We start from the raw sequence: 26832 nt of genomic DNA on the forward strand, positions 1-26832 counted from the left end.
TTATTTTATTGGCCAGTCTAAAAAAGGCTATTTCATGCCCATGGTACCATTATCAATTTACAGAAGGACAAATCTAAATATTGACGAAAATCATCCCTCATTTTGTTATGCAATTACTTGGGCTATGCTTACATTACGAACATATGTGGGAACTAACCACACAACAAGATGCATACTCAATGCATAGCTTATTTTAACATAAAGTAAACAATATTATTCATTTAGTTTCATACACTTTTCTGAATATCCATTAGAATTTAGGATAAATATATTTTTACTCTAAGGAATTGTAGTAGGATTTTTGTCCACCAGAGGGAACACAGCCATACCATCAGTTATTTCCACTGTGCATCTACTGTATAGACCTGCCTGTGGCCCTGTGCTGAAAAACTCCCCAAAGGATAGTCATTTTGGCTATTCATTAAAGCCAAAACAACTATCCATTACAGCCAAAATGACTACCCAAGGGGTCTAGAAAACATCACAGTGAGTGCCTCATGCTGTTTCTGTCTCGCACGCATGCACACACACACACACACACACACACACACACACACACACGCACACACGCACGCACGCACGTATGCACACACGCACACACGCACGCACGCACGCACGCACACACACACACACAGTTCAACTGTTTATGTAGGCTACTGTAAATTCAAATCAGGTAATGAGGATTTCCCAGCAAAGAGGGAGGGTGGGAATGAGAGAGAGAGATAAAGAAAGAGAGAGAGAGATGCAACACAAGCATGAATCTTGCAAACTGAATTCACCATACTGTGATATTATCAGGACACAGTAAACGAACGATGCAACAAGCAGCACAAACCAAAGAACAACGTTGTGTTACTGAGCTGGGCACAAAGCAGAAAGCCAGTTAGTTTCCATAGCAATCATAGATTGAGGGCCTTGACCCTTGAGGAATAAACATGATCAGCACTTTCTCTTCATTCAAGGATCATTCAATGACAATGACACCCCCCTCCCCCCAGAATAAATAAGACACAATAGAGGAAAATGTACATGTGAGCAGATGTCTTACAGGCAGCAGTCTGGCTTTCTATCTGAGAAGACTCTCAGGACCCTTCTCAGAGGCAACACTATTGTCCATGTCCATTCCCATGAGCGGGCACTTAGGTATTCATTTGTGTGAGTGTGTTATGCATTGTTTAATCTAATACTGTACAGGATGTTAAGGCAAAAGCCCTATGTGGCTAGGAGGAATAAGCCTACAGCTCAGATGCATTCACACTGTACAGACAAATACATGGGTTGGTTGGGTAACCCAGTCAACTGTATATACAATGATTTGTATAGTAGCAATTTTCATGGAACATTTCATCTTGTAAACGAAAAGGGGACTGCTAGCTTGAGAATTCTGCTAGCAACAGACAGACAGCACTGCTGTGCTATAAATATCCTGTTGGTTGGTGTGTGATGTGAGGCTGGCGGGGACAGGAATAAGGCACAGGAGTTTTGGGGCATTCCGAGACTCTGAATTCACTCACGGTGACCTCACACCCTGACTGTTCCAGACAGACAAAGCATGCATGAGCAAGACACACAGTCCAGTTCTAGTGCACTGCATGAAGAGGAGAGAATATAGGCCGACTATGAGTCTCAAGGACCAGACAGAATAGCAGCTCTTTCTCAGAAAGCATGTGATAATACATCTACTTCTCAGCTCTAAACCTGAGCTCTAAGATATGTCAGCCTTTACAACCACAAACTTGTCTTGATAGATGAGAGAAGTGTGTGTGTGTGTGTGTGTGTGTGTGTGTTTATGCGACAACTAGGCTATATGTCTAAGTGAGTGTAGGTTACGTGGTTGACCGGTGAGTAAACGCAATGCTCCACGTCCTAAAATGTCACGGTCTGTTTTTTGATATAATGCCATGCTTTAATTTTAGAAAGTAAAGTACTGTAAGGGTACAGTATATCACTACAGTAATTCATCGAGAGGCGGGACCACAAATGGACCTTCCCTTTTGGACCAGAAGATGGTGCAATTGCTCCATTACACAGAGCTCAGACCATAGAACCCATTCAGTACCCACCCATCTGCTGATGCCATCTTTAAAATAAACACTCCCTCTTGCTCTTCCTCGATCTCCCTCTCTCCAACACTGATAAAACAGTCTGTCATGCTAAGGAATCAGGCTGGCCAGACGTAGCCTGCTGAAGTATGTCACTGTAGTCGTGACAGTATTATAATTCCACTGATACTGGTGACCTTCTGAATTAGCAAAATGTGATGTTTGTTGAGATGATTTACATGTTTGTTTGCATTTTGTGATGCATAGCTAATCCCTTAATAATCCCATATTTCAAATAGATTTGGGTGTTTTTAAAATAACGGCCCTCTGGTAATACTATTCATGTTCTTTCACTATGTAGTGTCCAAGCTCAAGTCTCTAATGCACAGTTCAAGACAACTGCAAATCAACACGCCACTCTATTTCATCAAGCACCATCCTCCCTCACTTCCTATCTACCCTCTTCCTCTTCTCACCCTTCACAATCATTCCCTCTCTCCTTCCTTGTCTCTCTCTCTCCATCTATCTGTGCCATGGCTGAACCCACTGAACTTGCAGCCTCAGCAGTCTGCCCAATCAGAAGCTGAGTCCCCCTTCTTGGGCATGACTGTGTGCTTCTGTACTGAATGACAAAACTCTCTCTCTCTCTCTCTCTCTCGCTCTCTCTCTCTTTCAGACAATCAGCTCTCTGGCTTATTCTACTACATACTTAATTTCTCAGATTTGCAATGCTGTTGGTTCTTTTGCCCATCCACAAAAAATACCAGATTGTTACTACACTGAACGAAAATATAAACCCAACATGGTCCCATGTTTCATGAGCTGAAATAAAAGATCAGAGAAATCTTCCATTCACACAATAAGCTTATTTCTCTCAGATTTTGGCCACAAATTTGTTTACATCCCTGTTAGTGAGCATTTCTCCTCTGCCAAGATAATTCATCCACCTGACAGGTGTGGCATATCAAGAAGCTGATTAAACAGCATGATCATTACACAGGTGCACCTTGTGCTGGGGACAATAGAAGGCCACTCTAAAATGTGCAGTTTTGTCACACAACACAATGCCACAGATGTCTTAAGTTTTGAGGGAGTGTGCAATTGGCATGCTGACTGCAGGAATGTCCACTAGTGCTGTTGCCAGAGAATGTAATGTTCATTTCTCTACCATAAGCCGCCTCCAACATAGTTTTAGAGAATTTGGTAGTATGTCCAACCGGCCTCACAACCGCAGACCACGTGTAACCACGCCAGCCCAGGACCTCCACATCCGGCTTCTTGAGTTTGAGTTTATTTTATTTTTACAGGGACAGTGCACATGAATCAACATTTCAGTAGTGTCGGTTTTAGCCAGCCGGCTAATTTTCAACCGAAGTCCCTGGGCAGGTTATTAAAAACAATTACAATATAGACAATCATTGAGCAGTGAGCACACGCAGAGCAACATAGGACAAGCAAGACATAGCATACAGACAGAGCAACATAGAACAAAAAGCAACAAGACAAAATCCATAAAAGCAAACAAAGTATTTCCACACCTCACAAGCTTCGGACAACAGACAACATCAAAAGCGGCAATACACATCTAAGGATTGTGTTCACAAATCTGATTGACCTTTAGCCATGTCTTCATGTTTTTTGTGAAAGTGTGATAGGTGGTGCAGTTATGTGTGTCTGATGGCAGTGTATTCCAGACATGAGAAGCTCTCACAGAGAAAGCGGATTTACTAATGGTGCTTTTCTTTAAGGGAACTATACAGTCACCTCTCATGGCAGACCTTGTGGATCTTCTGCCATATGTTTGGGTTTTCTGTTTAACAAAAATACTGAGTTGGGCCATCTAGGATCTAGCCAGGCCATTTAGGATCTTGAATACAAGACATGCGTCGGTGTATTGCACAAGATTTTCCCAACTCAGGAGCTCATGCTTTCTGAGGATGTAACAGTAATGATGGCTATTGGGCTTCCTATCAAGCACTTTGAGAGCCTGTTTGTAGACAGACTGAATAGGTTTTAATGTTGTACAGCAAGCTTGGGCCCAACTAGTCAAGCAGTTAGGGGGAGTGATGAGCTCTACAGCAGTCTCACAACTCAATCGCTGGTTGAAAACTGTTTTCTGCCCCTCCCAAAAGATAGAATTTGTAGATAATTGGCCCTCTTTCTGGGACTCACCCACAAACAGGACCAAGCCTGGCCTGTTGAGGAGTGACGGACTCCATCCTAGCTGGAGGGGTGCTCTCATCTTATCTACGAACATAGACAGGGCTCTAACTCCTCTAGCTCCACAATGAAATAGGGTGCAGGCCAGGCAGCAGGCTGTTAGCCAGCCTGCCAGCTTAGTGGAGTCTGCCACTAGCACAGTCAGCGTAGTCAGCTCAGCTTTCCCCATTGAGACCGTGTCTGTGCCTCGATCTAGGTTGGGCAAAATTAAAAATGGCGGTGTTCGCTTTAGCAATCTCACTAGTATAAAGACCTCCTCCATTCCTGCCATTATTGAAAGAGATTGTGATACCTCACATCTCAAAATTGGGTTACTTAATGTTAGATCCCTCACTTCCAAGGCAGTTATAGTCAATGAACTAATCACTGATAATAATCTTGATGTGATTGGCCTGACTGAAACATGGCTTAAGCCTGATGAATTTACTGTGTTAAATGAGGCCTCACCCCCAGGTTACATTAGTGACCATACCCCCCGTGCATCCGGCAAAGGCGGAGGTGTTGCTAACATTTACGATAGCAAATTTCAATTTACAAAAAAAAACAACAATGACGTTTTCGTCTTTTGAGCTTCTAGTCATGAAATCTATGCAGCCTACTCACTCACTTTTTATAGCTACTGTTTATAGGCCTCCTGGGCCATATGCAGTGTTCCTCACTGAGTTCCCTGAATTCCTATCGGATCTTGTAGTCATAGCAGATAATATTCTAATTTTTGGTGACTTTAACATTCACATGGAAAAGTCCACAGACCCACTCCAAAAGGCTTTCGGAGCCATCATCGACTCAGTGGGTTTTGTCCAACATGTCTCTGGACCTACTCACTGCCACAGTCATACTCTGGACCTAGTTTTGTCCCATGGAATAAATGTTGTGGATCTAAATGTTTTTCCTCATAATCCTGGACTATCGGACCACCATTTTATTACGTTTGCAATTGCAACAAATAATCTGCTCAGACCCCAACCAAGGAGCATTAAAAGTCGTGCTATAAATTCTCAGACAACCCAAAGATTCCTTGATGCCCTTCCAGACTGCCTCTGCCTACCCAAGGACGTCAGAGGACAAAAATCAGTTAACCACCTAACCGAGGAACTCAATTTAACCTTGCGCAATACCCTAGATGCAGTTGCACCCCTAAAAACTAAAAACATCTGTCATAAGAAACTAGCTCCCTGGTATACAGAAAATACACGAGCTCTGAAGCAAGCTTCCAGAAAATTGGAACGGAAATGGCGCCACACCAAACTGGAAGTCTTCCGACTAGCTTGGAAAGACAGTACCGTGCAGTATCGAAGAGCCCTTACTGCTGCTCGATCATCCTATTTTTCCAACTTAATTGTGGAAAATAAGAACAATCCGAAATTTATTTTTGATACTGTCGCAAAGCTAACTAAAAAGCAGCCTTCGCAAATGGAGGATGGCTTTCACTTCAGCAGTAATACATTTATGAACTTCTTTGAGGAAAAGATCATGATCATTAGAAAGCAAATTACAGACTCCTCTTTAAATCTGGGTATTCCTCCAAAGCTCCATTGTCCTGAGTCTGCACAACTCTGCCAGGACCTAGGATCAAGGGAGATACTAAAGTGTTTTAGTACTATATCTCTTGACGCAATGATGGAAATAATCATGGCCTCCAAACCCTCAAGCTGCATACTGGACCCTATTCCAACTAAACTACTGAAAGAGCTGCTTCCTGTGCTTGGCCCTCCTATGTTGAACATAATAAACGGCTCTCTATCCACCGGATGTGTACCAAGCTCACTAAAAGTGGCAGTAATAAAGCCTCTCTTGAAAAAGCCGAATCTTGATCCAGAAATTATAAAAAACTATCGGCCTATATCGAATCTTCCATTCCTCTCCAAAATTTTAGAAAAAGCTGTTGCACAGCAACTGACTGCCTTCTTGAAGACAAACAATGTATACGAAACGCTTCAGTCTGGTTTTAGACCCCATCATAGCACTGAGACTGCACTTGTGAAGGTGGTAAATGACCTTTTAATGACGTCAGACCGAGGCTCTGCATCTGTCCTCGTGCTCCTAGATCTTAGTGCCGCTTTTGATACCATCGATCACCACATTCTTTTGGAGAGATTGGAAACCCAAATTGGTCTACATGGACAAGTTCTGGCCTGGTTTAGATCTTATCTGTCGGAAAGATATCAGTTTGTCTCTGTGAATGGTTTGTCCTCTGACAAATCAATTGTAAATTTCGGTGTTCCTCAAGGTTCCGTTTTAGGACCACTATTGTTTTCACTATATATTTTACCTCTTGGGGATGTCATTCGAAAACATAATGTTAAATTTCACTGCTATGCGGACGACACACAGCTGTACATTTCAATGAAACATGGTGAAGCCCCAAAATTGCCCTCGCTAGAAGCCTGTGTTTCAGACATAAAGAAGTGGATGGCTGCAAACTTTCTACTTTTAAACTCGGACAAAACAGAGATGCTTGTTCTAGGTCCCAAGAAACAAAGAGATCTTCTGTTGAATCTGACAATTAATCTGGATGGTTGTACAGTCGTCTCAAATAAAACTGTGAAGGACCTCGGCGTTACTCTGGACCCTGATCTCTCTTTTGAAGAACATATCAAGACTGTTTCAAGGACAGCTTTTTTCCATCTACGTAACATTGCAAAAATCAGAAATTTTCTGTCCAAAAATGACGCCAGAAAAATTAATCCATGCTTTTGTTACTTCTAGGCTGGACTACTGCAATGCTCTACTTTCCGGCTACCCGGATAAAGCACTAAATAAACTTCAGTTAGTGCTAAATACGGCTGCTAGAATCCTGACTAGAACCAAAAAATTTGATCATATTACTCCAGTGTTAGCCTCCCTACACTGGCTTCCTGTTAAGGCAAGGGCTGATTTCAAGGTTTTACTGCTAACCTACAAAGCATTACATGGGCTTGCTCCTACCTATCTTTCCGATTTGGTCCTGCCGTACATACCTACACGTACGCTACGGTCACAAGACGCAGGCCTCCTAATTGTCCCTAGAATTTCTAAGCAAACGGCTGGAGGTAGGGCTTTCTCCTATAGAGCTCCATTTTTATGGAATGGTCTGCCTACCAATGTGAGAGACGCAGACTCAGTCTCAACCTTTAAGTCTTTACTGAAGACTTATCTCTTCAGTAGGTCCTATGATTAAGTATAGTCTGGCCCAGGAGTGTGAAGGTGAACGGAAAGGCTGGAGCAACGAACCGCCCTTGCTGTCTCTGCCTTGCCGGTTCCCCTCTTTCCACTGGGATTCTCTGCCTCTAACCCTTTTACAGAGGCTGAGTCACTGGCCTACTGGTGTTCTTCCATGCCGTCCATGGGAGGGGTGCGTCACTTGAGTGGGTTGAGTCACTGACGTGGTCTTCCTGTCTGGGTTGGCGCCCCCCCCTTGGGTTGTGCCATGGCGGAGATCGTTGTGGGCTATACTCGGCCTTGTCTTAGGACGGTAAGTTGGTGGTTGGAGACATCCCTCTAGTGGTGTGGGGGCTGTGCTTTGGCAAAGTGGGTGGGGTTATATCCTGCCTGTTTGGCCCTGTCCGGGGTATCATCGGATGGGGCCACAGTGTCTTCTGATCCCTCCTGTCTCAGCCTCCAGTATTTATGCTGCAGTAGTTTATGTGTCGGGGGCTAGGGTCAGTCTGTTACATCTGGAGTATTTCTCTTGTCTTATCCGGTGTCCTGTGTGTATTTAAATATGCTCTCTCTAATTCTCTCTTTCTCTCTTTCTGTCTTTCTCTCGGAGGACCTGAGCCCTAGGACCATGCCTCAGGACTACCTGGTATGATGACTCCTTGCTGTCCCCAGTCCACCTGGCCGTGCTGCTGCTCCAGTTTCAACTGTTCTGCCTGCGGCTATGGAACCCTGACCTGTTCACCGGACGTGCTTGTTGCACCCTCGACAACTACTATGATTATTATTATTTGACCATGCTGGTCATTTATGAACATTTTAACATTTTAACATTTTGACCATGTTCTGTTATAATATCCACCCTGCACAGCCAGAAGAGGACTGGCCACCCCTCATAGCCTGGTTCCTCTCTAGGTTTCTTCCTAGGTTTTTGGCCTTTCTAGGGAGTTTTTCCTAGGGAGTTTTTCCTAGCCACCGTGCTTCTTTCACATGCTTTGCTTGCTGTTTGGGGTTTTAGGCTGGGTTTCTGTACAGCACTTTGAGAATATCAGCTGATGTACGAAGGGCTATATAAAAATAAATTTGATTTGATTTGATATGTTAAGTTGGGGAGTATCATAGATTTGAAATACAGTTTTGCTACTTCTGTATTCAAACAATTTCGTATAAATCGGAAATTAGCTAGGTTGAATTTGGTTATTTTCACCTGGTTTTTAAAGAGTGGTTGGAATCAAGTATGATGCCAAGGTACTTAAAACCAGATACCACCTGGAGCTTCTCCCCTGACACATAGACATCTGGCTCAGTAGCATCTGTTGCCCTCTTTGAGAAGAACATGCAGACAATTCTTTTTACATTGAGATGCAAACACGAGCCACTGAGCCACTTTGTAACCTGGACCATTACAGTAGTGAGTTCTTGTGCAGCTTGTTGTTTGCGCTTTGCATGCACATATATCACTGTATCATCTGCATACATTTGAACTTCAGACCCAGTACAGACAGAAGGCAGATCATTAATGTACAGGCTGAACAGGAGGGACCCCAGTATTGACCATTGGGGCACGCCCACATCATAGCTAAGAGTGGGCGACAGCTCATTTCTCCCTCTGACACACTGAGTTCTGCCTTCAAGGTATGATTTCATCCATCTCAAGGCATCGGGGGAAAGTTGAACTTGGACAATCTTCACGTGCGGGATCGTCTGAGACCAGATACCCAGACAGCTGATGAAACTGTGGGTTTGCACAAACAAACAATTTCTTCACAAACTGTCAAAAACCATCTCAGGGAAGCTCATCTGCCTGCTTGTTGTCCTCACCAGGGTCATAACCAACTTCAGTGGGCAAATGTTCACCTTCGATGGCTACTGGCATGCTGGAGAAGTGTGCTTTTCCCGGATGAATCTGGGTTTCAACAATACTGGGCAGATGGTGTCGTGTGGGCGAGCGGTTTGCTTATGTCAACGTTGTGAACAGAGTGCCCCATGGTGGCGGTGGGATTATGGCATGGGCAGGCATAAGCCACGGACAACAGACAATATTGCATTTTATCAATGGCAATTTAAATGCACAGAGATAACGTGACGAGATCCTGAGGCCCATTATTGTGCCATTCATCCGCCACCATCACCTCATGTTTCAGCATGATAATGCACGATCCCATGTCGCAAGGATCTGTACACAATTCTTGGAAGCTGAAAATGTCCCAGTTCTTCCAATACCTGCATACTTACCAGACATGTCACCACCCATTGAGCATGCGTGTTCCAGTTCCCGCCAATATCCAGCAACTTCGCACAGCTGTTAAAGAGGAGTGGGACAACATTCCACAGGCCACAATCAACAGCCTGATCAACTCTATGCGAATGACATGTGTTGTGCTGCATGAGGCAAATGGTGGTCACACCAGATACTAACTGGTTTTCTGATCCACAACCCTACCTTTTTAAAGATATCTGTGACCAACAGATCCATATCTGTATTCTCATGGATGGGGTGTCTCATGGATGGGGTGTGGGTCTATGAGGCAGTCAGCCTCATGCATGGTGTGTGTAGCCTATGTGTACCCCCCTGGGCTGAGCTGACTCCCTCCATCCCCTGCCCAGCAGAGATGTCAGCTAGCAGCAGGACATCCTTTCTGCAGGCAGGGGGACGGACGGAGGGGAAGTGATCCTTTCATCCCCTCTCACCTCCCTCCTCACAGCTATTTCACTGAATATGGGCCTCCATCACACACTCACCACAGGAAATTAGTGGCACCTTAATTAGGGAGGATGGGCTGGTGGTAATGGCTGGAGCGGAATACTTGGAATGGTATCAAATACATGGTTTCTATATGTTTGATTCCATTCCAGACATTATTACGAGCCTTCCTCCCCTCAGCAGCCTCCACTGACACTCACACACTCAATCTATTAGATGAGTCACAACCCAAAATTCTTATCCAACCTAGTTTAAGCTTGTGGAATGATTGGTAGTTATGTTTAGAGCTGTTATGGTGACCATATTACCTCCACATCGGCGGTCACGAGTCATGACTGCAGTCAAATTCCAAGTGACCGTTAAGTCAGACTAACTAGACTTCTCCAAGCTCTGATGCTGCTGATGGTCATTAGTAGCCTACTAATCTTGCTAACTGCCTGGTACTCAGCACTCTATTGTCCCTCTAATCACTCTGCCATAAATGCAAACGTAATAAAAAATCGAATCAAACATTTCACAAGAGCCGATGAGTTCATGTTGCGCAACATTTCTATGGGCTATGCAATTACGTGAAACAACAGCGTTTTGATGGCCTCTATTAATAGAGGAGGAGATCTAGTATATTTATTTCTCAACTTTCTTAATATTAAGCACATTGCTTCGCTTTACAACAGGAGTATAGCCTACCTGGCTGGCATGAAAATTAACCACAGGGAAAAGCGTCCTCCATTCGCTATTTAACTACATAGATGACATGTATTTTTTCACGCTGCCCCTGTTCCAAGACAGGTGCATGATAATGGTCCATTCTAAATCAAAACTCATTTTACACATATATGTAAAGACAAGATTACATTAAGAATAGACTGATGGGTGAATGATTCCCAGCATGTGCAGTATAAGGCAAGAAACAGTTCATGCCTTTTTTTGCAACTTTTTCAAATCATAGTCGCACACCTCATGTAGCCTAGCCCATAGGCCTCTATGTTTTGATAAGGTTTGTATCACAACTAAGGTGGCCAAATAACTTCTTAAATTTAAGCACATTCATTTGCTTTACATGTGTAGTGCCTAACTGGCATACATAGGCGGCGTGTGAGTTTCAAGTTTGGGGAAGATCATTTTCACCATGCAAATGCACCTTCATAATAAAGCATTATATGCATAATCACATTTGTGGTCACTTTTGAGAGTGGTGTTTTCCCCCTATGATTGCATTTTGGAACCATTGCGTGTATAGCCTACTGCTGTGTGCACATTGCTGCGCTTATAATGTGAAGAAATAGCCTAATAGTTTAGCAAAATGTTAAGCTAAACATTCTGATTTGTTGCATAAGCCTCAGTGCTTTTACATTTTTTTTTATGCTAGTGGTTGTATTAATTTGGGATCTATTGCATCCCACAACTGTCCCAGACTATGTTTGGAATATTTATTTATTGCACAGAAGGACAAGTTGACCAATAGAATAGGTCAGCTTTTGTACTATGGGGGATAGTAGATTGACATACTGTAGGCTAGTGCTTTAGCTGTTTGTTAGACCTACTCATCTTGTTGGCTGACGAAAAGTCAACGTGGACAGTTCTTCTAACACTTTCAATATGGGCCTCGGAATTCAATAAGGACTTAAACAGTTACATCTCTGGTGTGTCTGTCTTCATTTGCAGCCCACTTCAGAGCTGTGATGCCCGTGAGAAGGACCAGATCACGTGATGGGCATTAGTTAATAACAATTGAGATATGTGAGGGAAAGGTGCTTCGGAGCATGGTGATTGGCAGCCTGGAGAAGGGAGTTATAATTATTATATTCAGCCCAAGGGCACAATGGCCACTTGGGCTGCAAAAGGCATGGATTTTGTTTAGGGGGCTTAACGGCCACACAAAGGCGATGCCGCCAGGAAATTCTAGGCCTGGTGAGAATATTATCAAGTGCTTGTCAAATTGTGAATGACAGACTGATGAAGTGTGTGCAGTCTGCTTAAGAAACAAAGCAGAGCTCATGCCTTTCATGCAACTTTTTTCAAATCATCATTAGAGTCTCATCATGCAGCCTTAGAATGTATTAAAAATCTAAACATATAGCGTTTGTAGCACAACTAAAGTCGCATAAATAAAACTCTAAATGAAGCATATCGGAGGACCTGTTTCTTTGTTAACCACGCAACACAGAATAGCCGCATGTGCACACTCCCTCAGAAATCGTTTGGAGAAAATATCCTTTATATTTTATTCAGCTATGTTCAATTGTATTCTTCAGACTTATATAATTTTATAAAATAATGCCATGGAATTCTAAGCAAATCTTGTCTGGTAAATGAACTAGAGTAGCACACAGCCATATGGCATAGCCAGATCAGGACCTAACATAAGGACAACTCAGTGTATGCATTTCTGTTCTGAAATAGACTACATTTCCTTCATATCGTGTTTCTTTAAATCTGTCTAAAATAAATAATGGATTTATTGTGAAGGTGTAGGCTATATTACATGGATTTATTAGACTTTTTAAATGTACTGTAGATGTTCCAAAGGTCTGCATCAGCGGCTTGTAGGCTACGTGTGGAAGCCAGGAGATGCTAAACGTGTTTATGTTAATTAACGGTCAATTACTGTGAGACCAGCAGTTATTTGCTTGACAATCATGGCTGACAAAATGTCATGACCACAGCCCTAGTTATGTTGTTTCGTGCATTCTTACTTACCTCCCTAGCTCAGTTTCACAGCGTTGTTTATCTTATTAGTAGTTTGTCAAGTGCCGGAAGGTGTCAAGTGCTAGAAGGTGTCAGGTGCCAGAGGACAGTGTAATAGATAGAAGGTGTCAGGTGCCAGACGACAGTGTAATAGATAGAAGGTGTCAGGTGCCAGAGGACAGTGTAATAGATAGAAGGTGTCAGGTGCCAGAGGACAGTGTAATAGATAGAAGGTGTCAGGTGCCAGAGGACAGTGTAATAGATAGAAGGTGTCAGGTGCCAGAGGACAGTGTAATAGATAGAAGGTGTCAGGTGCCAGAGGACAGTGTAATAGATAGAAGGTGTCAGGTGCCAGAGGACAGTGTAATAGATAGAAGGTGTCAGGTGCCAGAGGACAGTGTAATAGATAGAAGGTGTCAGGTGCCAGAGGACAGTGTAATAGATAGAAGGTGTCAGGTGCCAGAGGACAGTGTAATTGATAGAAGGTGTCAGGTGCCAGAGGACAGTGTAATAGATAGAAGGTGTCAGGTGTCAGAGGACAGTGTAATAGATGAGGTGTCAGGTGCCAGAGGACAGTGTAATAGATAGAAGGTGTCAGGTGCCAGAGGACAGTGTAATAGATAGAAGGTGTCAGGTGCCAGAGGACAGTGTAATAGATAGGTGTCAGGTGCCAGAGGACAGTGTAATAGATAGGTGTCAGGTGCCAGAGGACAGTGTAATAGATAGGTGTCAGGTGTCAGAGGACAGTGTAATAGATAGAAGGTGTCAGGTGCCAGAGGACAGTGTAATAGATAGAAGGTGTCAGGTGCCAGAGGACAGTGTAATAGATAGGTGTCAGGTGTCAGAGGACAGTGTAATAGATAGAAGGTGTCAGGTGCCAGAGGACAGTGTAATAGATAGAAGGTGTCAGGTGCCAGAGGACAGTGTAATAGATAGGTGTCAGGTGCCAGAGGACAGTGTAATAGATAGGTGTCAGGTGCCAGAGGACAGTGTAATAGATAGAAGGTGTCAGGTGCCAGAGGACAGTGTAATAGATAGAAGGTGTCAGGTGCCAGAGGACAGTGTAATAGATAGGTGTCAGGTGCCAGAGGACAGTGTAATAGATAGAAGGTGTCAGGTGCCAGAGGACAGTGTAATAGATAGAAGGTGTCAGGTGCCAGAGGACAGTGTAATAGATAGGTGTCAGGTGCCAGAGGACAGTGTAATAGATAGAAGGTGTCAGGTGCCAGAGGACAGTGTAATAGATAGGTGTCAGGTGCCAGACGACAGTGTAATAGATAGGTGTCAGGTGCCAGAGGACAGTGTAATAGATAGAAGGTGTCAGGTGCCAGAGGACAGTGTAATAGATAGAAGGTGTCAGGTGCCAGAGGACAGTGTAATAGATAGAAGGTGTCAGGTGCCAGAGGACAGTGTAATAGATAGAAGGTGTCAGGTGCCAGAGGACAGTGTAATAGATAGAAGGTGTCAGGTGCCAGAGGACAGTGTAATAGATAGAAGGTGTCAGGTGCCAGAGGACAGTGTAATAGATAGAAGGTGTCAGGTGCCAGAGGACAGTGTAATAGATAGAGGTGTCAGGTGCCAGAGGACAGTGTAATAGATAGAAGGTGTCAGGTGCCAGAGGACAGTGTAATAGATAGAAGGTGTCAGGTGCCAGAGGACAGTGTAATAGATAGGTGTCAGGTGCCAGAGGACAGTGTAATAGATAGGTGTCAGGTGCCAGAGGACAGTGTAATAGATAGAAGGTGTCAGGTGCCAGAGGACAGTGTAATAGATAGAAGGTGTCAGGTGCCAGAGGACAGTGTAATAGATAGGTGTCAGGTGCCAGAGGACAGTGTAATAGATAGGTGTCAGGTGCCAGAGGACAGTGTAATAGATAGGTGTCAGGTGCCAGAGGACAGTGTAATAGATAGAAGGTGTCAGGTGCCAGAGGACAGTGTAATAGATAGAAGGTGTCAGGTGCCAGAGGACAGTGTAATAGATAGGTGTCAGGTGCCAGAGGACAGTGTAATAGATAGGTGTCAGGTGCCAGAGGACAGTGTAATAGATAGGTGTCAGGACAGTGTAATAGATAGAAGGTGTCAGGTGCCAGAGGACAGTGTAATAGATAGGTGTCAGGTGCCAGAGGACAGTGTAATAGATAGGTGTCAGGACAGTGTAATAGATAGGTGTCAGGACAGTGTAATAGATAGGTGTCAGGTGCCAGAGGACAGTGTAATAGATAGGTGTCAGGACAGTGTAATAGATAGGTGTCAGGTGCCAGAGGACAGTGTAATAGATAGGTGTCAGGACAGTGTAATAGATAGGTGTCAGGACAGTGTAATAGATAGGTGTCAGGACAGTGTAATAGATAGGTGTCAGGTGCCAGAGGACAGTGTAATAGATAGGTGTCAGGACAGTGTAATAGATAGGTGTCAGGTGCCAGAGGACAGTGTAATAGATAGGTGTCAGCCAGAGGACAGTGTAATAGATAGGTGTCAGGACAGTGTAATAGATAGGTGTCAGGACAGTGTAATAGATAGGTGTCAGCAGAGGACAGTGTAATAGATAGGTGTCAGGACAGTGTAATAGATAGGTGTCGAAGGACAGTGTAATAGATAGGTGTCAGGACAGTGTAACAGATAGGTGTCAGGTGCCAGAGGACAGTGTAATAGATAGGTGTCAGGACAGTGTAATAGATAGGTGTCAGGACAGTGTAATAGATAGGTGTCAGGACAGTGTAATAGATAGGTGTCAGGACAGTGTAATAGATAGGTGTCAGGACAGTGTAATAGATAGGTGTCAGGACAGTGTAATAGATAGGTGTCAGGACAGTGTAATAGATAGGTGTCAGGACAGTGTAATAGATAGGTGTCAGGACAGTGTAATAGATAGAAGGTTAATTATCAGTGACAATAAGAATCTGAAGGCCCCAAGTTGTAGTCATGAAAACTGTGGCTTTTAATGTAAACACTACATTCGATTGGTATTCCAGCACGAACATCCCACATGAAAGAACAACCATTCACTAAAGAGGAGGGAGAAAAAGCAGCACGGAAAAGCATTTACTGGGATAAAAAATTGAGGAAAAAGGAGGGGATCAAAGGAAAAAGAATGCCAAACTGGTATATGTAATAATACACAGTATTCTTTAAAAACATTTAAATCAAGAAGGCAGATAGGGAGGAGAGATACATCTTTCCAAATCTATGTGTGAATTAAGAGCTGTGCTTTTCTATGCAGACCTGGAAGGTGTTTGAGTACAATTCCCCCAAAATAAAAGAAAGCGCATGAATCTGTACAGTCGCGTACACACCCCACCCTTAACAGCAACGGGGCAGGACGTGCTCCAAAGTGGTTCTTCCAAAATAAAAAAAATAGATATTATATATATATATATATAAGTCAGGCTAAGTAAAGACACTGTAATGCAGGGAGAACAGGCAGAAATAATCAGTACAGTTCATAAACATCAGTAAGTCAGTAAAAACGGTGTGGATCACGGGAACCCTTGCCAAACATTTTTTGAAATGGGGGAGAGAGAAACATTTTTTTCTGTAGCTACAAAGCACAAGAAATATACTTTAATAATATTACAGAATCATCATTATCATTGATATTGTAATTCATCATCATTTTCTGCATTGTTATTATTGTCATAATCATTCTTTTTTGTACATTTTTTCTTCAACAGTTCCACATTGTAAAGATTTTAGAACCCAAGGATCTACAGCTTTCTACCAAGACACACAGTCCAATGACCCTTGACCTCAAATCTCCCAGTCCATACACCCAGTGCATATGACGGTTGTCTTTTTATGTCGCTGTTGTCTTTTTTCTTTCGTTTTTCCATTTCTTTTACCTTTTTTGTGGATTTTGTAGGATTTTTTCTCAATATTTTCTATGTGACGCGTTTATCTCTCTCTTTTTTTCTACAAAGGCTGAAGGGTTGCTCATGCTATTTGTGTCAGGAGGCGTGACGATAGACACCACTACTCAGCTAATGGCCAACCCAAAACAATTAAACGATAGGTGAGAGAGGTGGGTGCTAGGAAAAGATGAGTGGAGGAATAAAGTACAAGGTGTGTGGTGAGTGCAGAGGTGGTGTGTGGGACAGACAATAAATAAATAAATTAATAAATGATCATAAAAAAGTAGAAGTTCCTTACATGATCATGTTAATAGGTATTCATTACAGTAACAACGTGTTCCTAGGACTATCTCCAAACCTGTCATTCTCCTGGGGTTGGCACTGATATGACACTTTTCAGATATCCGGTTCAGAGGCTTTGGGTCACGCTGTGACTCCCCGCTCCAAAATCCACACAACCAATGGCAAAGGCCCACCGGAGTGACAGGAAGGGATGGGTGGAAAAAGGACGCATCAATCCTGGGTGTTTCCTTTTAACTAAATGATCAAATAGCTGAACAGAACTTCTAGGATTACCATGAAAACCCAGTCTGGTACAAAAGAAAGAAACTGATCTTGACTGTCGTACTCATGACCATCATACCTATCATAGCCACTGTTAGAGCTAGAGCAGTTTTCAGCATAATTACAACAGTAATATACTCAGGCAAATGTGTACAGGTCACCCATGGACTGATATTCATGTAATAAATATAGACATGATAAACAAAAACATAAAAAATTACAAAAACATTATGAAAAACAGGGTTGTTTTGTTAAAAACAAAAAGACACAGTCGGGAAGGGGAAAAAACAAACATTAAACGAGTTCTCAACTTTGTTCTAAAATTTTAAAGGCTGGGTTTCTATAAGAAATCAGTTCTGTTGGCAGCTCTTCGAAGACAAACTAAAAACAATGGGGCCATACTTGCGAACATTAGAACGTTTACATTTAAATCCACACCAGTCAATTAAAATCGTTGATGTAGTTGCACGTGATAGAACGCTACTTGTTAGCTTTTCCCATTAGATAACCTGGCATATTTAGCCATATGATAACACCACCAGCTGGACATGATTATTTCCTGTAACAAATTCTGTATCAGCCAATTACCAATGTTGACATAGTTGGACGTGACCAAAGTCGCACGTTGATCTGCTAATCAAAGTTACTAAAACACACACACAATTTCAATTGGACAGATAGCTCACTGTTGTGATCTTGACTTCCGGTAATTTTTGTTGTTTGCAGCAAGTTCGAATTCCAGGTGAGATATCGTTTTTTTCCTTTGAAATGTAGAATTACATTTATTGTGATAGTGTGTTAGTTAGTTGTGATAGTGTGTTGCGAAAACCTTGTAAATTAGAAATATATTTAATGAGACGCTTCTTGGACTCCCTCTTGCAGACTGACATATAGGCCACTGCTATACAGGGGTGCAGATCAGCTGGAGCACACCGGAGCCACATTTCGCCACTTAGAATGGTGCATGTTTAATAAAGTTTAGGTCAAAACTGAATCAACGTCTCGCAATTCGTCGCCAGACCCACTGGCTCCAGGTCATCTAGAAGTCTTTGCTAGGTAAAGCTCCGCCTTATCTCACTGGTCACCACAACACCCACCCGTAGCACGCACTCCAGCAGGTATGTCTCACTGGTCACCCCCAAAGCCAACACCTCCTTTGGCCGCCTTTCCTCCCAGTTCTCTGCTGCCAATGACTGGAACGAATTGCAAAAATCGCTGAAGTTGGAGACTTATATCTCCCTCACTAACTTTAAGCATAAGCTATCTGAGCAGCTAACCGATCGCTGCAGCTGTACACAGCCCATCTGTAAATAGCCCATCCAATCTACCTACCTCATCCCCACATTGTTTTTAATTGACTTTTTTTGCTCTTTTGCACACCAGTATTTCTACTTGCCCATCATCATCTGCACAAATTGTAATTACTTCGCTACTATGGCCTATTTATTGCCTTACCTCCTTACTCCATTTGCACACAATGTATATAGATTTTTCTATTGTTATTGACTGTACTTTTGTTTATTCCATGTGTAACTCTGTGTTGTTGTTTGTGTCTCACTGCTTTGCTTTATCTTGGCCAGGTCGCAGTCGTAAATGAGAACTTGTTCTCAACTGGCCTACCTGGTTAAATAAAGGTGAAATAAAAAAACTTAATGATGAATTTGTGTTCTACATAGGCCTAACATTCCATAGCAAATAGGATTAAAATATCCCTCTGGTGGCCAGGGTTAACCTATTTCAAGAAATGCCATTGGTTGGTGGATAAAAAGTCTCATATCTTTGTGGAATTTGATATACAGAATAATCACTGTCAGCTGGTGAGGTTAGGATAGGGCTAAAATGTGCCAGGTTATTTGATAGAACAACGATACTAATCAACGATATTAATTGGCTGATGCGCATTTTGAGAGGGGGAAACAGTTTAAAGGTAAACTGTTCATAATGTTTGCAAGTATGGCCCTATTATATACAGTACCAGTCAAAAGTTTGGACACACCTACTCATTCAAGGGTCTTTCTTTATTTGTACTAGTTAAGAGAAGGCCAAGAGTGTGCAAAGCTGTCATCAAGGCAAAGGGTGGCTACTTTGAAGAATCTCAAATATATTTTGATTTGTTTAACACTTTTTTGGTTTCTACATGATTCCATATGTGTTATTTCATAGTTTGATGTCTTCACTATCATTCTACAATGTAGAAAATAGTAAAAATAAAGAAAAACCCTTGAATGAGTAGGTGTGTCCAAACTTTTGACTGGTACTGTATATATATTTATATATACGTATGCCTATTTTTAAATTTCATTATTTACCAAGTTGCATTTTGAATTCGAATAATTTCCAGAGGTGAGGCGAAGGGGCGGTCAGGGCTTAGTACAAACCACAGCCTCGCAGGTTGTTGGCGATGATGATGTCAGTGACAGCGTCAAACACCACCTGGATGTTCCCTGTATCCGTGGCACACGTCAGGTGACAGTAGATCTCCTTATTAGGCGAGCGGTTCTTGCTCTCAAATTGTGCTTGGATGTAGGCAGCTGCATCATCATAGGTGTTAGAACCTGTAATGGAGGTAATGGAGAGAGTAAAAGATAGGAAAGGACGAGGGAGAAAGGAGGAAAGACAGAACAGAGAGAAAGGTAACAGTGAAAGAGTAAGAACTAAGCTGAAGAAAGCTTTTAGGGCCTGAATTCATTCCATTCAATATGTTTTAACATTCTGCTACATAAATATATTATCATAACAAACATAACTATGCAGATGTAGGATACTAGTTTGAGTCAGTTTGCTACAGAAGGAAAATAATCCTGCAGCAACAGGAAATGTGAATTATGTGGATTATAATTAATGGACATAATTAATGGACGTCCAAGTCTGAAATTTCAAACTTCAGAAGCCTTTTTAAACCTCAACTACACTACAAGTTTTTGTATTTCCTGCAACAGGGGGATCAAATTAAGATCTTACATCTGTAGTTAGCTCTATTGCAAAAATCACAATACTCTATTGAGAGAACCCATGTGACTTTAGTTACCATGAGAATACAGCAGTCCCATTGGCTTAGCTTTGTGTGCCAGATGTGGAAGGCTGCAGAATAACGTCCACTTCTGCAGTGTTTATTTTGTTATTATTTATTGCACTGCGTTTCCCAGTCGTCACTGGCCAGGCCGTCATTGTAAATAAGAATTTGTTCCTTAAATTGACTCGCCTGGATAAATAAAGGCCAAAAAATATATATAAAAGTGTCCCCTGCGGCTCTCTAAGCAGGGAGAGGAAAGAGTATGGTGTCTGTCTGTCTGTGCCTGAGCAGACAGGGACGGAGACAGCCCTCAGTGGCCATCCCTTCTCCATGACTGCTCAAGCGTGGCTCTGCTTTTATTCTCTCTTAGGCCATGGTTGACCATCTCACCTTGTCAGATAGGGGAGGGAGAGGGGGCAAGGGGGGGTTAGAGAAACTAAATATTTGTATACCCCTGTGGTTGAATATACCACAATGTCAACTTCTTTTAAGATCACATAGTAAAGACCTAGGTGGATTTTTGCAGACTCAACTGCAGGGTTTCAGCTAGCAGATATGATTTGGCCAATTCTTACATTTACAAAAGGTACAAAAAAGTGTCCATTAAGTTACAAATCTTACCGGTATACTCAGGGAAACAGATACTCAAGGCAGATTTCTTGATCTTTTCGGCAAACAGATCTTTCTTGTTGAGGAAGAGAATGATGGAAGTGTCAATGAAGAATTTGTTGTTACAGATGGAATCGAACAGCATAAGAGACTCGTGCATGCGATTCTGCAGTGGAGAGAAAAGGAGGAAGAGAGAAAGGAGGACAGAAGCAGAGGGAGGAAGAGAGAGAGGAGGAAGAGTGGTAGGGAGGGAGAGAGAAACAGATCATGTGGAAAGGTTAGCACCAGAGCAATAAAAACCAAGCTGGAATAGTTGAACCAAGCTTCATGACTTGAGGACAGTAGAGAGAGAGAGAGCCTCCCAAAGCACTCGGACAGGACAGACTGCTAAGTAGGAGAAGAAAGGGTTTCTAATGAAACTTTGTTGAACCAATCCGAACAATTGCGCCCTGCGATAAAGAACATTGAATGGTTAGAATCAGACATAATGAGATGTTTCTAGGAGACAGCTAGCAGCTGCTGTGTTCAGTGTCTGTGTGTCTGAAAATGACTCAGGTGATAAACAGGGGGCAGGGGAGAGAGAGACAGGACCAGACCAATCCTCCCTTCACAGTTCTCATCAACATGCATACAGAGAGAGATAGAGAAAGAGGATGGAGAGACATAGTGAAATATTGTGTGTCTGTAAGAGTGTGTGTTGTGGTACTGAGAGAGGTGTTGTGTGTTAGTGTAAAGTGTGTGTGAGTGTGCTGTGCAATGGGTAGTAGTTTGTTTCTCATAGTCCCCTGGGCTCTGTACTGCAGGCGGTGACACGCTCATAGTTAGTTCAGTAGCATCCCATTGCGCAAGGGAAGAGAGTAGAGAGAGAGAGCGAGAGAGCAAAACACTCACTGCACAGCGCATACACAAACTTGATCATCATCCAACTTGAATCAAGCCCATGACCTCTATTTAAATAATTCCCTTTTCCAGGGTAAACATGACGCAGAGAGAGTGCCATGAGTCATAAAGAAGCAGGCACTTGGCCTGGGAGAGAGTGACAGAGGGAGAGAGAAAAAAAAGAGAGCGAGGGAGGGTCAGACAGAGTTTCATGTGGTGCTTTATTATTTCCTTCATATAAATACACCCTTCAATAAATAATCATAACAGTGAAAGAGACGAATGAGCAAACAATAATTACATCAGTGAGACACAAACAACACCTACTAGAGAACAGGCAGTAAATCATACCATGACGTACTGTACTGTCAGCATCCTAGTGCTGCTTGTGGGTTGGTGGCTTGGTACGGTTTGGACGGACACTACATTTTCAAATGAACAACAATTTAATTTCCTCATAGGGGTTGTGGTAAGCTCCAGAGAATAGTCTCCAATGTATTCCTCCCATGCTCATGCAGAGGCAGTCTTTGTGTAACACATGGCGAAATGCATTCAGGGAAAGAATTCTCCTTTTCAAAAGTTCTATTGTGCCGATTGTTTTATTATTTATGGCTGCAGTTGAAATATTGGAATGTTTAGCCTGCTGTGATTGGGAGTACCTTGGTGTGTGTATGCGTGCGCGTGTTTTGTATGTGTGTGCGTGTGTGTGCTTGACTGGGACTGACACACTGGGTACTGGGAGAGCCTGACAGCTAATCAACTGTATTACAGCTCCAGACAGCTTCTGTACATCTCCACCAAGGCAAAGTGCAGACGTGGTAAACTAACCTCTATTACATCAGAGGACCACACTACTGTATATCATATCCACTGCTGTCTCTCTCTCTCTCTCGGTAACCACCAGACTGGAGATCCAGTTTACTCAGGGCCACATATTGTACCTCCCATCTGTTTCTCTCCAGCAGACACACTTACCAATCTGTCTCTTTACCTTGGCCCTAAGACTCCATTATCCATCAGCCTCACTGCTGTGCACATAAACTCTATTACCCAGCGTTCTCTCTGCCTGCCGTTCCCTGATCTTATTACCCTTCATTCCCTGGACCAAGGACACAGGCTTTATAGGCCATCAGTCAGGTGTAAGGCCAAGCTATAAGATGAGCAGAGAGACCATCTGGGCGGGTGCTCTGGGACACACACACGCCCTGCTAGACTTCTGATGGCTTCCATCTTAGTTTAGCCTCTGGTATAGAAAACTCCAGCTGTGACTCTGCTTGCCGACACCGCAGCACGGACAAGCTTTTTATTCATCTTAAAATGTGGCACACCAACACTGTCTCAACAGATTTGGCACAGAATGAGATTTCTTCTGCCCATGAGAACTCAGAGACCATGTCCTGTTGTGGAGCTGGCAAAGCCTTTGCTTCCTGCTGCGCACCTACCGAAGCAACACAGTAACTTACTGCAATGGTGTTGTAGTGTACTGCAGTACAGTCAACAAATCTTTCAGAGCCCAGAGAACCAGGCTGTCAGAGTCACCTGACACACAAGAGGCTGCACCTGCCAGCTAAGGCAGGCGTGGTGCTGAGAACGATCGTCATGGAAACATCTGCCCTACCCACACTCACCCGGCACCTGCATGGGTGTGACAAACTAGTGATTTCGTAGAGAGCTTCCTACAGCCATGACAAGAGCACAGCTAAAAGAGGAGGACGGAATCAAACCTCAGGGAGCAGGGTTTATTTGGCAAGAAACCAACAGGTTTTTCCCCTTCTTGGAGTGGTTTGGCATTATCTGGCAAGTGACAGGGAGGGTGTTGTGACATTTGGTTTCCTCCCCGAGGTTCTGTGTAATGAGGAATGGAACAGTTGTTTCCTGGATAACCTCATCCTACACACGCTCTCTATTGCAGTATACTACAAACAGATACTAACGTATTTGACCTCACACACATTAAATACTTCCTGCTTATCCTATTGACTCTCCCATTAAGAATATAGCATTGGCACCGGTAAGGCAAAGTAGTTACTGACAATCACCATCAACGTAAGTCAAACAACTCCCAGTGCTTGATTGAGACTGCTGAGGCACCTAAACCTCAACAAGAAAATCTGGACTAAATATGACGGGTGAATATTTCTACAGCTCTAACTCAACAGGCAGTGACTTTTATGAAGATTACCACCGCTACCAATTTCCATTATAAATGGGCTACAATTAGTTATGCAAATACACTGTACGGTTTGTGGAAATGTACCCTTCAGTGAGACCACTGCAGTGTAAAGGGCTGAAAACATCTTTGGCTGTACTTTCAAATCTTACACTGAATCGTACAAATATTAGACAATAGCCAAAAAAAGCCATCCAATACAAAAATCTTAGAACCCACATGACATATAAGCGGAACAACAAATAATATTTCAACCCAAAAATAAATCCTGAAATTCACATTATTTACACGGTAACATCTTCCACTAGCCAAAAACACATCTCCAACTCTTCAACTCCAATTCCCACTTCAAAGTGTTTCACAAAACTGTCCAGGCACAAATTCCTCTCATATCAGATGACTACTACTCAATAAGCAAAAGAGATACTTCGTTGGTAAAGATGGGCAGTTTTCCTTGTAAACTGTATATTCTTGTTTATGGTGGTGACCCAATTCCAGTTAGGCAATCATTACTGTTGTGTAACATTGTGTAAGTGTTTTAGTAAACAATGCAGCATATTGCCAAACATAAAATGACTTTTGTATCAAATTGTCAAAATGTATATTCTTTATCAAACTAAACTAATTGTTCCACTCAGGAGTCCTCTCTTTTTCCTGTCTTCACCTCTCCTTGTGATGTGCAAAGCCTGAGGCCTAAAATACAGCTGTCTCTCTTTCTACAACTGAATGAAAATGTTTTATTATATAAACAAATCTAAAAGCATAAAAGACTGAGGGAAAAGTGGAGAAGGGCCTATCCTCTGGGTTAATACAGGCCACAACCACGCAGGTTGTTGGAGATGATGACGTCGGTGACCGCGTCAAACACAAACTGGATGTTGTTGGTGTCGGTGGCACAGGTGACGTGGGCATACACTTCCTTTTGGAGGGACTTGTTCCTGCTCTCGTACTGAGACTGGATGTGGCCCACCGCCTCCATGAAGGTGTCCGTGCCTGCAGAAAGGTGTGAAAAAGCAGGAGAAAAAGGAAATGGAGAAAATATATGGCCCAAGACAGGATGTGGAAAGGAAGTTGGTTAATAAAAGAAAGAAGAAGTAGAAAGATGAAAATAAAAGGGGAAGATAAGCAGACAAAAAAAATGAAAAGATATAGGGACAAGAACAGACACAAAACAATGTTTTTCCCCAAATATTACACACCCAATGTAAAACCTAGTGCTTGTCTAAGTGACTTGATTATGCTGTAACTGCGGAGGGAGGCCTTGGTTTACACAGCGAGTACAGCAGGCGAGCCAGACTCCTTGGCTGCTCTGCACTATAAGCCCTAAGATGATAACATGGAGTCATGCCAGGTAAGGCATGAGTAAATGAGAAAGAATCCTCTTCTCCTGTTCTGATTCTGAAAGCTAATCATCCCTCTTCAAGCATTTCTACACATTATCCCTCATTACCACACTACCCCTTCTTCTAGTTGTCCTTCCTGCTGCTACTCCATCCCTCTTTTCTCCTAGCTCAATAGCCTCCACTCTACATCAATTACCTGTGTACTCCGGGAAGCAGATACTAAGGGGAGATTTCTTAATTTTCTGCTCGAATATGTCCTTCTTGTTGAGAAATAGAATGATGGAGGTGTCTGTGAACCATTTGTTGTTACAGATGCTGTCGAACAGCTTCATAGACTCATGCATGCGGTTCTGTGGGTAGAGAAAACAACGTCAGTCAGTCTGCTCTGTGACTCTCTAACTACGTCACACCCACACAAAAATAGAGAAACAAGTGAAGAATGGAAACTACAAAAGAATAGAAACTAAACTTTAAATGCCCCTTCCAGGAGCTAAAGCGTTAACTGTATATGAGCCACTTCCCCCGAGATCCAAGAACATTCTAAAAGAAAGTGTCTACAGTATTTCATTACCATGATCCCGTTTGCCACAGTGTCATGGTAATATGTTAAGTATGACAAGTATTCAGCTTCCTGGGAGGGTAGCCTTGTTCATGCACAATGTTATTAGGTACGTAGCCTTGGTCTAGGACAAACCCTGTGTGCTTCTCTCTAGAACAGGGATGGGAGGGCATGCAAATACATTTCTAGACAACTGATACGTAATTTCACCAGGGTGTTTGTAGAGTTGGAAGCAGACACTCTCTCTGGTGTGAGTGAATTGTTGCCTTGTTCTCAATAACAGTGGAAAAGACACAAAGAACAAAGTCACGACTGCTCCTTTACAGCCAATCACATTCCACTTAGAGCAGCAGCGAGGGCTCGCACAACCCAATCAGATGAAATAGAGCAGAGGAAAAAGCCAATCATAATCTGTTGATAGAACAAGATGAGTCACAGAGACTGTTCTTGGTGTGTTAGTAATTCTTAGAAAATGTAAGAGAGAGAAAGAGAAGAGATAGGAAAACTAATGACCATAGTTTAGCATTTATCTCATCAGTTGATTGAGCCTCTGACAAGTAACTCTGAGAACAAGGCAACACATACTAGAGTACAGACAGTGTCATATCATCCTCACAGTGCAAGTCACAGGCACTCACAGGTAAATACACACAGGTACATACATACGATGTACACACAGAATCACATTACAACCAGAACGAGTGCTGCTTTTAACTCTTTCCAGATGATTTTGTCCTTGTTTAAGGTTTCATACCTGTACACATGTTTGGTGGGAGGGTCCTCTGTGGAACCAGGTGGGTTTTTAGCATTTGGCGATTGGTTAGAGAGGACAGCCGATGGCGAGAGATGACAGGAGAGGAGCTGAGAAGCCGTTGAAGGAGAGATGAGAGCTGCTGGGGGGGCTCAGTGGTGCGGAGATGGACATGCACAAGAGCCCAACTCATCTCCCCCCTCTTAAACACACACACGTGCACGCTCGCACAAGCAGAAACGCACCCACAGTCATGTGCCAGCACGCACACGCACACTCCCCCCAACGATGAAAGGAGAAAACTG

At 42.9% G+C, this 26832-nt stretch overlaps 1 protein-coding gene across 2 annotated transcripts in view; it reads right to left on the reverse strand.

The window, feature by feature from the left end:
• Positions 1 to 18599: 18599 nt before the first annotated feature.
• LOC106560843 (guanine nucleotide-binding protein G(o) subunit alpha) overlaps positions 18600 to 26832 on the reverse strand; it is a 143784-nt gene continuing 135551 nt past the window's right edge. The window contains exons 7-8 of one of the 2 annotated variants that reach the window (XM_014124202.2): positions 20838 to 20991; positions 18600 to 19758 (exon numbers count right to left, since the gene is read on the reverse strand). In XM_014124202.2, the coding sequence (XP_013979677.1) occupies positions 19571 to 19758; positions 20838 to 20991 (342 nt within the window). In that variant the 3' untranslated portion in view covers positions 18600 to 19570. Of the gene's footprint in view, positions 19759 to 20837; positions 20992 to 21906; positions 24868 to 25413; positions 25568 to 26832 lie in introns of those variants that run through there. The other variant, XM_014124203.2, reaches the window with a different exon arrangement.

The sequence above is a fragment of the Salmo salar genome, chromosome ssa10, assembly GCF_905237065.1.
Source record: "Salmo salar chromosome ssa10, Ssal_v3.1, whole genome shotgun sequence".
In the NCBI taxonomy this organism is placed as follows: domain Eukaryota; kingdom Metazoa; phylum Chordata; class Actinopteri; order Salmoniformes; family Salmonidae; genus Salmo; species Salmo salar.